This window comes from Gekko japonicus, unplaced genomic scaffold (genome assembly GCF_001447785.1).
Source record: "Gekko japonicus isolate JY-2015 unplaced genomic scaffold, Gekko_japonicus_V1.1 scaffold575, whole genome shotgun sequence".
NCBI classification, from domain to species: Eukaryota; Metazoa; Chordata; class Lepidosauria; order Squamata; family Gekkonidae; genus Gekko; species Gekko japonicus.
The window spans coordinates 696328-710983 of NW_015174291.1; the positions used below are offsets into that span (position 1 = coordinate 696328).

Sequence of the window (14656 nt, forward strand, 5' to 3'; positions counted from 1 at the left end):
ATTTTCGGTTTCTGTAATGTGATGCTGTCACAGTGGTGCTGTCCCAGTCCTGACTCTCATACTGATTTGTTTGCATATCTTTTGGTACACTGCTCTTCCATAGAGGATTATTTTAAGCAAGTGCAACCTGCCCCACTGCTCTTTACTTGCTTAACTACCCTTAATTAATTGTCCCCTGCTAGAGAATGTTAAAAAAACCTGAAGGAAGTTCACAGCTATTTGCTGTTGACCTTATAACCTCAGCTTGTTATTTAGTTTTGACTTTGCATATCTCAAAAGCATCTGCATCATGTTACATGTTAATTTGCTGTTCAGCATCTGTCTATAAGTTTGAACTCTAGCTTCCTTTCCAATGTATTTGAAAAAGTGTGCATGCACACAAAAGCTCATACCTTGAATAAACCTTTGTTGGTCTTAAAGGTGCCACTTGATGAAATCTGTTCTGCTAGTAGCATAGTTAACACAATGGAACTGTGATTTCTTTTGTGAGCGGTTTCAATTATAATAAAAAGTTAATGTACTATTTAAAAATGGTGCATACAGAAAGCAATAAATACTCCAATAAAGGATATGTACTGTCTAGGATTCCTAGACTATTTACTAGAATACTTAGACATATTATTGTGTCCCTTTTCTGCTCCCGTTTTCAGAACACTGTACATTTGAGATGTAAGTTTGCTTTAAGTGCTGATTTCAAGCATAACTGCCTTGCCCCTTTTTCTTCGATTTAGTGAAGGTGAATGGTAGGTGACTATTCCATCACTGCCTACAGCCTGCTTCCCTTTGTGCTCCAGCTAGGCTGTAGTCTGACTCAGAGAAGCTGAATGCTGCAAAGGACATAAAACCATAAATACATTCACACCTTGATTAGAAGTATGAAATGTCCAGAAATTTTGAAGGCACAAAAAACGTGTTTTTCCTTTTTTCTCCAAAGGGGGGGGGGATTGACATTTGGGGGAAAAATAGAAATATATGCAATATTTTGCTATCAGATCTAAAGTTTACTGATTTAACAACATAAAATGCTTAATATAGCATAGGCAATTGTACAATCTGTCATTCTCATGAAATTTTAAAATATAAATACCTTTGTTTTGTATAAGAGAAATGGCAGGTATATTCAAAAAGAGCTGCAAACTGGTGCATCCTATGCTACTATACTTTTAATTTCTGCCATCTGAGGGGGGGGGGAATAAAAGTTGAAGGTAGAAAACAATTTATATTTGGACAAAAACTTTCTCAGAGTCACAGGGTAGGACTACCAGCATGTTTTGATATACAGCTAAACTTTATAACGTTGTAAACTCTTTGTAATCATAAAACACATTATAGCACATTGTTGTCATCTTTTAAAATGAAAAAAATAACCTTCAAAATGATGTAGATACCTTGATCCCCAAATTTCCCAATCTTTCCAGTGGAAAATCATCGGTAAAGTTGAGAAAGTCATTAGACTTCTCATACTGTACATCTGGAGTGAGTGAAATGCTTTGAAAGACAAAATAAAATATTCCAAAGGAGGTTTTTTCCCAGCGCACCCAAAAAATGTCCTGCTTTTCTGTTGTAAAAATTGAAAAAATTCTTAGACTTTTTGATGCTCGACATCTGAAAAACCTTACCATAAAAAGCATTTTGCTCATTCTGAAAGAGAATATAGGTGTGTGTGTTTTTTTTTTTTGGGGGGGTCAGTGCTTCCCCAATTTTCCAGTTTTCCCATTGGAAAAAATGGGGGGAAGTCCTCAGGAAAACACACGCACACAGGTTTTTTCCTAGGCCTTCACATCTCTAACCTTGACTGTGGATAAAGACTTTATGCAAGAACTGTGAATTACTAACATTTTCAAAGGCAGCGTGCACAATATATCTTGCAGGCATCACAATGAATATTGTCTTGGATAGCTACCTTTACAGACAAATAAACCATATTATTGATTTCTCTGGAAACTCTGCTGTTTGCTATGCCTTTCACTGTGGATGCAAGGACTGTGGAACTTAGCTTCTCGTGAAATATATTTGGCATTTTCTACAACTGTAAGGAATAAACCACTGGGAACTGTAATTATTTTTTTAAAGGAATGGTTCAAGTAGTCTGTAAATATGACTTTGTTTTTCATTAGCATCATCAAAATGTAATGCTAATATAAATTATTCGAATTGCATTTGAACAGATAGGTACTTTGAATCAAGTTTTAAATGTTTCAGGAGGCTGTATGTTGGACCTGTAATGAGTGAAATCATTGGACATGCTACTTGTTTTTACAAGGGTGTTTTGGGGTGTATATTTTTAGAGTAGCAGCTGGTACTAATTTGTTTTCCCTAAATCAAATGCTTGCAGGTGTCTACACCTCTGTCTGTTTTTTGAAAGGAAGATATGTCCATCATCTGCCTTTTCAACATTAAAACATAATTTGAAAACCATTATGTTTAGCCCTCTATATCAAAAAAGAGTATGAAGGGCTTTTGTGATTGCTTTAATGTGAAACTTTTAACAGGTGTGATATTCAGTGTTTTACTTTGGAAGGAATTAATTATTTGTCTGATTGATCCAAGCTACAGTGTGCCCAATAAGTGTTCCAGCTTTGAATGTTTCTGGGTGTATTAAAACAAAAGAGTGTGTTATGTCAGATTCCTAGAAAAGTTGGGACATACCTTTATTTCACAGCCCGATTAATTTTTCTCTATTAGAATAGCTACTACAGTAGTGATTATTATAGCACCAAAGGAAACCACAGTAGTATGTCTAGTAGGCATTGGGAAAGACTTTTGTCTAGAGTTGCAGCATGGAATTAATTCAAGACAGGGTGACAGCTGTAGGTGACAGTTTAGTGTTGCTGAATGAGTGCTGTAACCAGCATTTATCATTGACTTCAGACAGGATTAAGCATTTTGAGGTGATTGCTGTGTGCAGCCTGAGGGAGGGTTATTTCTATGACAGATCAAGTTGTCATGGTGAGGAGAAATGCTGGGAGTGCATGAGGTATTTTTGAATTAAAAAGGAGACTAAAATCAGTGAGAAGAAAACTGGCAAACCAATTTTCCTTGCAGAATATTCCATATTGATCATAAAACATAATTTCATTTGACTGGTGAAGAAAATTTTCCTTATCAGTCAACGGTCATTTAAAGATTTTTGCGGTGCCTACAGTTTTGCATCTGTGATTTGTAGGCTTGCTTCTGTTTTGGTTTTCCAGCACTTGGTTTCCTGAATAGTTTCAAGTATAACTGTTTTGGCCAGGTTATCATAAACCAGCCTGCCTTAATCAACCCTTACTTGGTAACTGAGGCTTTCTCTTTTGGCCATCAAGTCACAGCTGATTTATGGTGACCCCATAGGGTTTTCAAGGCAAGACAGAGACATTCAGAGGTGATTTGCCATTCCTGCCTCTGCATCACAACCCTGGTATTGCTTAGAGGTCTCCCATCCAAATATTATCCAACCCTGCTTAGCTTCTGAGATCTGACAAGATCAGGCTAACCTGGGCTATCCAAGTCAAGTCAAGGCTATCTTAAAAGTATGGAATATGCAGTCATCTCTAAATGAAAAGTATGGAGGAAATCTTGGAAATATAAATCATGATGTGTTTCTGGAATGCAGCCACTCTGTGTGTTGCTATCAAGAGTTGCAGTTTTTGCAAATTCCTGCCTTCAGTTATTTCAGCCTAATTTGTGACAACAGGAAATGAGTTAGTTTTGCTTTGTCAAACAAAAGGGAAGGGGACAGGTATGGAAACAAGTTTCCCTCCCAATAATTTCAGGAAGCAAATAGAGCATGCATGTAAAACCTATTAAGTCCTGTAACAAATTACATCTTTTCGTCTTTCACTAGGAGCTTTCTAGTCCTTACAGCTAACCAGCCAAATTTGGCAAGTTTAGCTGTAACCTTGGGGCACCTACTTTCTAGGAGGTTCTTCAGCAGTTGCATCTTTTGTAGTCTAGTAGCCATTGATGGACCTCTCCTAGATGAATCTGTCTAACCCCCTTTGAAAGTTATCTGTGTTTGTGGCCATCACTACCCCCATCACCAGTGAGTTCCAGTTTAATTACTCATCAAGTAAAGAAGTCTTTCATTTTGTCTACCTTGAACTACTTCCCAACAATTTCATTGGGTGCCCCAAGATTGTAATATTGGGGGGGGATGGTTTCCTCTATCCATTTTCTAGTGCATAATTTTATAAACCTCTGTCACATCTCCACGTAGCTGTCTTTTTCTGCACAGAAAATTCCCAGACTCACCAGCCCTTCCTCATAGGAAAGGTTCTCCAACCCCATAATCACATTGGTTTCCCTTTTCTGGAGCTTTTTCTAACTTAACAATGTCCTTTTTGAGATACAGCAGCCAGAGCTGCACACAGTACTTCAAACAAGGCTGCACCATAGCTTTATGCAAAGGCATTAAAATGTTAGCTGCTCCCCCCCCCCTTCACTCTCCTAATAATTCCTACCTTGCCCTTTTCACTGCTGCTGCACACTGGGTTGACATTTTCACCTAGCTTTCCACTACAGCCCCAAGATCTTTCGGTCTTAGCCAGTTCAGACTCCACCAGTATATACTTAATAAGGATTTGTTGTTCCAACATGCATCAGCTTACCCACATTGTTGCCCAGAAATCCTACTGCAGCTCTTCACAATCCATCTTGGTTTTCACCATCTTGTATAATTTAGTATCATCTGCAAACTTGGCCACTACATTGCTCACCTCAATTCCAAATCATTTATGTGCAAATTAAATAGCACTGCAAGAACTGTCCATTTATTCCTGTTTGCTTTTACTCTGTTAAATCTTGGGATATTGTAAAGGTGTACTTCTTTTTGTATGACTGGTCTAAGGACTGTAGAAATAAATTGATTGATTTATTGATACTCTGTTAGAGCTTTTACTTCATTAGAGGACCCTTCCTCTTATCCCATGTCTGTTAAGCTTACTCAGGAATCTTTAATGAGGTACATGGTGTCTGCTGGATTGCCCTTATCCACATGCTTGTTAATCTGCTCGAAGGGCTCCAAAAGATCGTTGAGGCAAGATTCTCTTTGCAGAAACCATGCTGATTTTCCTTCAGTGGACTTTGTTTCTCAATGTGCTTAATAGTTCTCTCTTTATAGAAGGAAGAGCAGAGATTGAAGAGACTTCTGAGGCTCTGATTTTGGGTGCTTATAGTAGTGGTAGGGACAATATATGGATCAGTGGGATGAGTAGAAATTTCATGGCAGGTGACGTCATCAGTATGTTTGCCCAATTCTGAATGGCCAAACTTCAGGGTTCTCAAATGGTTTTTCTTAGGTGCTTCAGGTCAAGCAAAGAGTGGTTTATGCCTCACCAAGTAGAACAGACAAAAGAACAGTGGCTTCTCTGCTACCTTCAGCTCCCATTCTGGTTATGAAAAGAAGTGGAGTGATGAGATGAGGCAGCATGGAGTCACAGGGGATAGCCATGATTTTCTTTTAAAATATGCTGTCCTAACCCACATACTTAAACCTGGCCATCACAAATCAGTTCAGATAAACAGGTGTGAAGGCACTTACAGGAGCAGGGCTTTTGCAGGCCTCCAGGAGAAGAGAATTCTAGTTACATGGTTGAATTTTGGAAACTGCAGTGAAATGCATGAAGAGTTATGCCAGGATAAGGCTCTGGCAGGTCTTCCAGAAAGTATGCAGTGCTAAAATTATGTATTTATTTATTTTAGTTATAACTGTGTTTAAATATTATTTACAGTTGCTACAGCCCAAGCATTAGCTGAAGAAAGAAGAAACCAAAGTAGTGTTAGTCCTGTTCCAGTCCCATCCTCAATAACCATAAAAACAGCAACCAAACCAGGTAAAATCTCTGCTTGTGGTATTATTGTGCACTATTAATGTGATCTTTTTTGGTAGTTCTTTGCATCTGTCCAATCGTGAATTCTTTCATTATTCACCTTCTAGAATTATGAAGGGCAGTCCAGCGTAGATACTGTGGGCCAGTTCAAATGTAATACTGAACCAGGCATTGCACGAAAGAGCTTTAGACTCATAGACTCACCCCATGCACTTTCTCCTCAATCATGGTGATTCCTTCCTGCTTGCAATGCAAGATACAGTTTGTTCGTTGATTAATATTAGTTTGGTATAATGGCAAAGATCCAAGAAATCAAAGGGAAATTTAAAGTACGGTTAGGCATGCTGAAAGATCAACATGGAAATATGTTAACTGAACAGGACAAAATAAAGAAAAGATGGGAACAATAAACTGAATGACTGTACAGAAAAGATTAAAGGATGATAGATTTCTTCAAAGAAGAATCTTTTGAAGAAGAACCTACAGTTTTAAAAAGTAAAGTGAAAGTTGCATGGAAAGCAATTCAGAGAAGAGAGCAATTAGGAGAAACAAATCTTCAGGAGTAGATGGGATATCAATGGAGCCATTTCAAGCCACAGAAACAGAGTCCATCAAGATCTTAACAACAGTATGCCCCAAAGTATGGAAAACAGAACATTGGCCCACAGACTGGAAACACTCAGTCTAACTTCCAGTTCCAAAAAAGGAAGATGTCAAAGGCTGCAGCAACTATCAGACTATTGCATTAATTTCTCATGCAAGTAAAGTGATATTCAAAATCTTACAACAAAGACTGTTACCATATATGAAACGAAAAATGCCAGAGTTTCAAGCTGGATTCAGAAAAAGAAGAGGCTCTAGAGATCATATTGCAAATTTATATTGGTTAGGAGCATACAAGAGAATTTCAGAAGAAAATCAGCTTGTGTTTCAATTACATAGATTAGGCCTTTCCATTGTATAACAAATTGTTGCAAGTGTGTATGGACCATAGTTTTTGGAAAGAATTTGTGGAAACTGATTATTTGGTTTCTCTGAAATCTCAGATTTGTAAAAGATTGAATTTTCCATCTTTTGCAGTGATAGATGGCTCCATCTTGAGATAGGAAGAGAGGCAAAGACTAGCCAGGGAGCGTAGAGAAGAACGAGAGAAGCAGCATGGTATGGTTATATTTACTGATATTAAAGAAAGATTAATGGTTGTGGTACAAGGCGATGCCAGTTTTGTGCCCTGTTATGTGTATGTGTGGGAGCCATCTGGCAACAACAGTTGAATGCAGACTATAAAGTAAAAAGACATGTTTCTGGCAATTACCAAGACACAGAAAAATCTTTAAAACTTGGAGGAAGTATGGTATTAAAGGCTTATTGGTGAAGACAAACATTAAAAACTTTGCCATCAAACTTTAAGACATTGATAGTCAGTGACTCAGGAGCCACATGTGGCTTTGTAACAGGCTACCTGTGCCTCTTCTGAGGACTGTTCCTCAGTGTGACATCCACCCCATGTTCCAGGAAACTGGGCAAGGCCATTGTCTAGTGAGGCCTGTGATTAGCAGGTGGTTCCCAGCTTGAAACAGCCACTGCCACCTGAGGAACTGGAGGATGAATAAGATAAGATCCCCCTTGAGATGTGGGTTTAGCACCAAGGATTAGAATTGAAGGGCCTATCCACACACCCCACACACACTACTTTACACTGTGCACTCTCATCCCAGCACCTGGGCAGCTCCTAGGGCAAGCTGGCCACAATGGGATGGTGGTGGGTTTGCTCCTCTTTCTCCTCTTACTCTCCTCTGTAGTCCCGTAAAAGGTGCACAAATTCGACAGTGGTAGGGGGAGATAGCCCTATATGTTCAGAGTTACTCTGGTAATTTAAAAGGTTATCGTTACATAGTTAATATGTTACATTTTGCATGAGTGTTCGGATGATTCACAGGACACACAGTAGTTGTGTCACTCTTTTGGTTGATGATGGCAAATTTAGCTGTCTATAAGCTGTAGAATACCAGTGCTTTAGGGTATTTGTTGTGCCTGTGACATATCTCTACACAAAGTCAGCATGCATAAAGGGGTGGGTGGGAACAGGCCTGCAAACCCTGCCCCCTCTTACCTGCATTCCTTCAGATATAGGAGGGGAAGGAACCTAACATGCTCATTTGTGAGAGGGTGTGTGGGTTTGTTCCTGTTCCCTCTTGTGCACAGTCGCCATCTTCATTGATATGTTGTGCGCACAGGTCTTCTGTGTTCACCTTAGCCAGCAACATTGAATGTAAGAGGGTCTTTGAACAGCTGTAAGATTTCAGTTCCCTCATGCAGCATTCTGTCTGGGGCTGGCAGGTGCAAACTTTCAGAGTTCAGCAACATATTTTGCAGGCTGTGTTCATTAAATCCTTCTGTCATTATCTAAATGAAGCTTGGTTAAACAGTACACCAACACATTCCCAAGAATGCCATTGTGAAATTAGCAGCAAACAAGCTATTTTCTGTTCACAGCACAGGTCAAAAAGCATTTGGTTACTCTTAAGTAGGAAAAAATGTTAAGCACCTCTTGAGCTTTCTGATTTCAGGTTTGTGGTCTCTCCCTCTGATTACATAGCAGGCAGTATGGGAGATGGCACTAGTATAGCATAAAGCTGAACATGAAGCAAACGGACATAAGGAACCTGGGCTACTTGTGCAGTCATAGCTAGGCCAGGTCTCGACACCTGGTATGCAAGGCTTGACTGCTCAAACCATGAGCACACTGGAGAGGCAAACAGGTGACTGCATTACTTCTCTGTTAGCAGCTGGATGATGAAATTCTGTGTTAGAATGCCAAAGTACTTCGTATGGGAGCTGCTTCACCATCACTTGAGCCCCACTGACTTATTTGTTACTTATTTCTGAGCTTCTAACAGTGTTCCAGGAAAACAGTCTAGAAATGTTTAAAATACATAGTTTAAAATGTGTCTGACACTCTCAAGACCTTGCTTCTCAGCAAAGCAGTGAGTGAAATTTTCTTTTGAAGGGAAAACCTTACTCTTTCCTGTGCTCTGGGACCAGAACACTATTGTGAGAGTTGCAATGGAAAGTCTCACAAAGCTGCTTCAAACATATCTGGTGTGCTTCTTCCATCTCCCTACAACTTGACTTGCAAGTTAGATTAGAGCCCTGATTGAAGGATCATACACAAGAGGGGCACATTGGCATGCCCTAAGACACTTGGTTTTTCTCCCTTTCTGGGTTCTTTTGGGGGAAGGACCCTCAAGCAAATGTTGAGAAATGGGCAGGCGAGATAATGGCTGTGCAAAGCATTGTAGGCTGTTATTGAAGCTACATGGTCTTAAGGTCTACCGACAGGGCTATTTTGAGGCAGGAAAAAAAACACAGGAATGGAGTTCCAGCTGGCTTCAGAGTTGGCCACACCCACTACAGCTAAAACCTCTGCATACATGGCTACACAGGGAAGGCCTGGAGAGCAAACCCCCCCCCCCTTGACGACTCTGAGGTGGGCAGGCCAGGGGGGGCCTGGAAAGATCGGGGAGGCATTTAAATGCCTTCCTGTGCCTTCCCTTCAAGGGGACCTTGCCCAGGCTCCCTGCAGCCGCGGGGCACCTAAAAAAGCCAAGGAAAGGCATGGGTTGTGGCCTAATATGCTAATGAGCAGTGCTGTCGGGGTGTGGCCTAATATGCTAATGAGTTTCTGCTGTTGCATGTGGCCTATTATGCTAATGAGTTCTTGCTGGGCTTTTTCTATCAAAAAAGCCCTGTCTACTGAGATATATAAAATCTGGTCTACTAACAGTGCAATCCTATGCAGAGTTGCACCAGTCTAAGTCCACTGAAATCAGTGTGTTTAGACTAGAGTAACTCTGCATAAGGTTCTGCTGTAAGAAATGTAAAATCTATCTGTTGTGAGCTCTTGAGATGTGCAAAAGTCAACATAATAGACTTCTCACTTGTGTGACAACTGTAATGTTTAGGGATACTTAATACTTCTGTTATGTTGTTGAAATATGCAGCTGCCAAAGAATCACAAATACTTGAAAAAGAGAAGAAAGCAAAGCTCCAATATGAAAAGCAAATAGAAGAGAAACAGCGAAAATTGAAAGAGCAGAAGCTGAAAGAGCAACAAAGAAGAGCAGCAGTAGAAGAAAAAAGAAAGCAAAAGATTGAGGAAGAGAAGGTACAGTGCAATTCGTTTCCCAGTTAAGGTTCAGAGCTTCTGCCTTTCCAACACTAATAATATTTAATCATTCATTGTGTTGCTTTGTCTTGCTTTGAAGCTGCCACATTTTAGAAATGGTAATCTCTTTTTTTCTGTCTGGACTGCTCTGTTTTGAACAATGTGATAAGACTCTGCAGCTTCATAGTCTTCATTTTCTGGAATACTGAGCTCTGTACACTCCCATTTCTGCTTCCTCCACTGGCATTTTCTCCTGAATGGATAGTTCTCTGGCTCTTCCATTTAAGTCCTTAGAGATTTGTTATGCTACGCCTTGTCCTTCTCACTACAGTTTTCATGAGTCCCTTGTTATATACTCTGCACTTGTATGTGTTTCATCCTACTTAGCTTATCTTGTTGTTTGTGCAGCTTTCAAGTTAAGCAAGTAAGATATATTCTTCTCTTGCTTTCTTTCTTAATTGGTCCCTTTCCACTTGTGGGGTGTTAGGCTTTCACTGTCATAAATAATTGGATCCCAAATGTGTTCAGTTAGTGAACAAACCATCTGAGGACTTACACTCTTAGAAAATTAGCATTATCTTCTTCTGTTAGATGACCACATATTCCCTTTTACACTAAGTTTCCTTATAGAGAATAGTTTAATGTACAGGAATGCACTGTTCTGAAATGTTTCCTCTGATATAAAAGGTGTATATTACAAGTAGGTTAGAGAAATCAGTCAGGGGCCACATTCAGGCTACTGAGATCCTTCTATGCCATACTCAAACTGGAAAAGGGCCCTTATGCCTTAACTTGGATAGCCCAGACAAGCCTTGTCAGATTTTGGAAGCTAAGCAGGGCCAACTCTGGCAAGTAATTGGAAGGGCGACCTCCAAGGAATACCAGAGGTGGGACACAGAGGCAGGCTAATCAAGCCACCTCTCTAAAACATGCCCAAGCCCCCAGTAGGGGTCACGAGAACTTCCAGGCAAGCACACAAATACACACACAAAATAGATTAAAAATTTTTAAAGGTGCCCTTATGCTACCATAAAAATGTGTAACAAAGAATTTGGAATCATGTAAAGATATGGGCATATTGTAACATATCGCATCTGGCTGTTCTTCCTACAGCTCACAGGAGGTCAGTTTTGCTATTACATAAAATCAGTTCAAAACTTTGCTTGGTAATTTTGAGTATTTTGTAACTATGTCCATGCCAGCAATACCACCCCAAATCCTTGTTTGGAGAAGATGTGCCACTATGTGTTACCACTGCAAGAAGCAGGAGTGAGTTTGCTAATCCATCAGGCCTCCAAGCTGCAAAATAACCAACAAGTACAAATTAAAGCTGATACAATTTATTAAGTAGATTCTTACTAATCAATGTCTGCAGTTTGCAGGTGTTGTCTTTTGAATTCTAATTAGCGTTACAATGTAAAAACAGGCCTATTGTTAATAGTAAGCTCCTCAGGGAAGAAATTCTCCACTTATCTTCCACAGAACAATGTATTTAGTAGCAGTCAAAGCTATTGCAGCCTAACTCCAGAGATTGTTTGATTAACAGGAGCATTATGAAGCAGTGGTGCATCGTACTTTGGAGCGGAGCCACAGATTGGAAACCAGACAGAAGAGATGGTCTTGGGGTGGCTCTGTAACAGATATTGATGGCAAGACAGGTAGGTAGCGTGCAGAAAAATAACACATAATATAGGGTATAAATATGCAAAATAGTTTACATTTATGGGTTAAAATAGCCATTTCTGGAGATAAAGCATAGATTTTCAGTGAACATTTTCTTGATGTCTAAAGATGTGTGGACAAGGGGAATCAGAATCGATGCTGAAGGCAGATCTGAACCAACCCAGACATTAATTCAGTGATGCATTAAATTGTTCTTGGACTCCAAGTGAAGGTTGATGCCTAATTCTTTCATCACGGAAGGGGAGCTATGCTTTTGATATATGAAGTTTCCATCTCCTTTTCTCAAAAATAGGCATGTGATTTGGAACCCGTTAATAAAGATAGAATTGTACTATGTCCTAGGTTTCATACTTAGAACATTATTAGGATGACACAATGCTTGTCGTTTCTCCTTGTAGCATCTCTGAAATGATTAGGCTAGGAGTAAGGGAGGAGTTTCAAGAATTAAGTTCTCAGGAAGCATTAATCTCTTGCATTCACAGCTTTAATATTGGAGAAATAAACTTCTAGCTTAAATTTCTTGCTGATTCAGTACCTTTGAAAGCATAAAAGTTTTGGTATTGGAAAGTCAGAGGTATCTGAACAAATAGTGTTATCACTGAAAAAATTACTGTGCAGATACTTGATGGCAGACATGTATTTTTAATATCAGTTATTAAAACCCTTAGATGAACAAAAATATATTTTACTAAACTGGCATGAGGGTCAAGTTGCTGATGATGTTAGGTAGTTGTTTATGTATATTTTATTGTATTTTAGTGTATTGACTGTTTTATTGCTTTTAATGTTGTTCGCCACCTTGAGCCGGTTCCAGGCAAGGCGGGATATAAATTGAAAATAATAAATTAATTAATAAATAAGTTAGATCCCAAGGAAAAAAAATAAAAAATGTGGGATTCCATTGAGAATCTGCAACGAAATAGAATCTAAATATATTTTGGCACTACAGGATAGAGCAACAATAAAGAAACTGGGGAGAACATATAAGAAAATGAGGAAAATAAAATGTCTGTTTCCCCTATATGCAGGTCTGCTTTCCCCTTTAGTACAACTAACGGTAAAAATGACCTCAAGACTGTCATTGCATATACTGTCTCGGGGTGGGGCATGAGACACACTACAAGACAATTGACTTTGTTAAAGCCAAAGAATACATGGGAATATGGATTTGGAAGATCAGAAGGGCATTTTTTTTCATTTTTTCTTGTTTCCTTGAAGATCTATTAATCTTCAGTTACTGCATTTATTATTGTGTTAATTTTTTTCTCTTGAATTTTCCTGTACCTGTTTTATCATTATGATTTTAGTCTATAAACTTCCTTCCACAGAGTCACCAGCTGCATCTGAAGGTGGGTCCAGTGATATTGACTTGCCTGCCTGCTCACTCTTATTTTAACTAACCAGTTGCATTGGCATTCTTATTTTACTGGCTGGATTTAAGCAGTGTTGCCCTTTGTGTTGAACTGCATTGCTTAGGTGCCTGGAGGTAATCTCTACAGAACCTCTCAGCCAGCTAATAGTTGCTTGTCTGTTATCTTTTTAAATCCTTGAGATCAGTGCAACCTTCTTGCTGCTTATTGTTTTCAATTTACTGAATGCAAACTTAGAGACAGCTTCTTGAACCCTAATCTGACATTTGGTACAATATGGATGTGGTGCAGCTGTGTCATAAAAACCTAATTGGCCCATCCTTGATTTATGTAGCCAGCCAGATCAGCCAAATCAACCCTGATGATCAGTGGGGTGACAGATGTCCTCTTGACCTGTCATGGCCCTTAATGCTGTAAAAACTGCAGATGCAGGCATCTTAACTATGTATAAGGATTCATAAACTTTTAGGGTGAAGAGAAATGGGAGAACAGTCCCTTTAGTGGTTTGGTGTTCCTATAACCTTTCAGAAAGGTATAATTCAAGCGTTGTTTACCCATGCCTTTTAGGCATTGGAGTCACTCAAGAGTGCATTCCTGTCTTCCAAAAGTAATGGGAAGAATTGTAAACACACCATGGAAATTCAGTATATGGAATATCCAGTTTTGGTGGGGAGGGAGTAGCTAAGCAATCTGGAGTGGGGGGATACCATTTTTACAACTCTGTCTCAATATCTAAGCAATATTTTAATGTGTTGTAAGCCATATTTTGCTTCAGCTGCTGTTTGATGTCCACAGAATGGGCATTCCAACTGGAGAATCTTGGCTAGCTGCATTTGTCCCTATATTCTGATACTGCCTACCTGCCATATCTGTGGTTCAGAGCTTCATAGATCTTGTGGCTTTTACTCTTCTGTTTGATTACAGCTCCCCTGTGTGCCTGGAATTCTCCTTAGCTAAAACTGTGATCAGTGATGCTGCTCTTTAGGCCAATCAGCAATTCCCAAGGTCCTAGAAAAGTCTAGTTAGAGCAGTATCCCAATTTTATCTGTTTCTTTATAACTCAACTGCTTTGCATTGTTAGGTAGTGTTGAGTCCTTGTTTAACAGACCTATTTTTGAGAGTTTCTAGACTGAAAATTACAATATCTTTTGTTGCATGAAATAGAGCAGCCACTGGGGAATACCGTTTCCCCTTGAAAGAAAAACTAAGGCTGTTTATAGCAAGCATTATAACATTTCCTTTTGGTAGCAATTTCAGTTACCTAAATTCTGGGAGTCACTTTTGCTAAGAATGCTGGCCTTTTCATGTATATTACAGTCAAGAGTTCTTACTTTTTGTATTGTAATGATGAATTGGAGGCTTGTCAAGGTGTGTGCTCACATATATAGTTATAGGCTCTTTACACATTGACAAGAAAACTAGTGTTGGTTATAGTCTTAGGCCAACTTCTGCTCTATTCCTTGTAGAAACAATTAGTTCCCCTGATTCTGCCTGTCCACATTAGCTTGCCTAATACAGAATCATCGAGGATGTTTTGTTTGTGCTGTCTATTGAAAGTGCTAAATGGATTGATTTAAACTATTTATATACTGCTTTTCTGTTGTACAGTCAAAACAGTAGTTTTA

The 14656-nt window shown here is 39.2% G+C and overlaps 1 protein-coding gene across 1 annotated transcript in view; it reads left to right on the plus strand.

Moving 5' to 3' along the window:
- The window catches only part of MAP7D3 (MAP7 domain containing 3), a 54670-nt gene that overhangs the window by 10331 nt on the left and 29683 nt on the right, over nt 1–14656 (plus strand). The window contains 5 exon segments of the mRNA XM_015424029.1: nt 5712–5813; nt 6891–6971; nt 9815–9978; nt 11525–11636; nt 12990–13010. Coding sequence (XP_015279515.1) covers nt 5712–5813; nt 6891–6971; nt 9815–9978; nt 11525–11636; nt 12990–13010 — 480 coding nt within the window.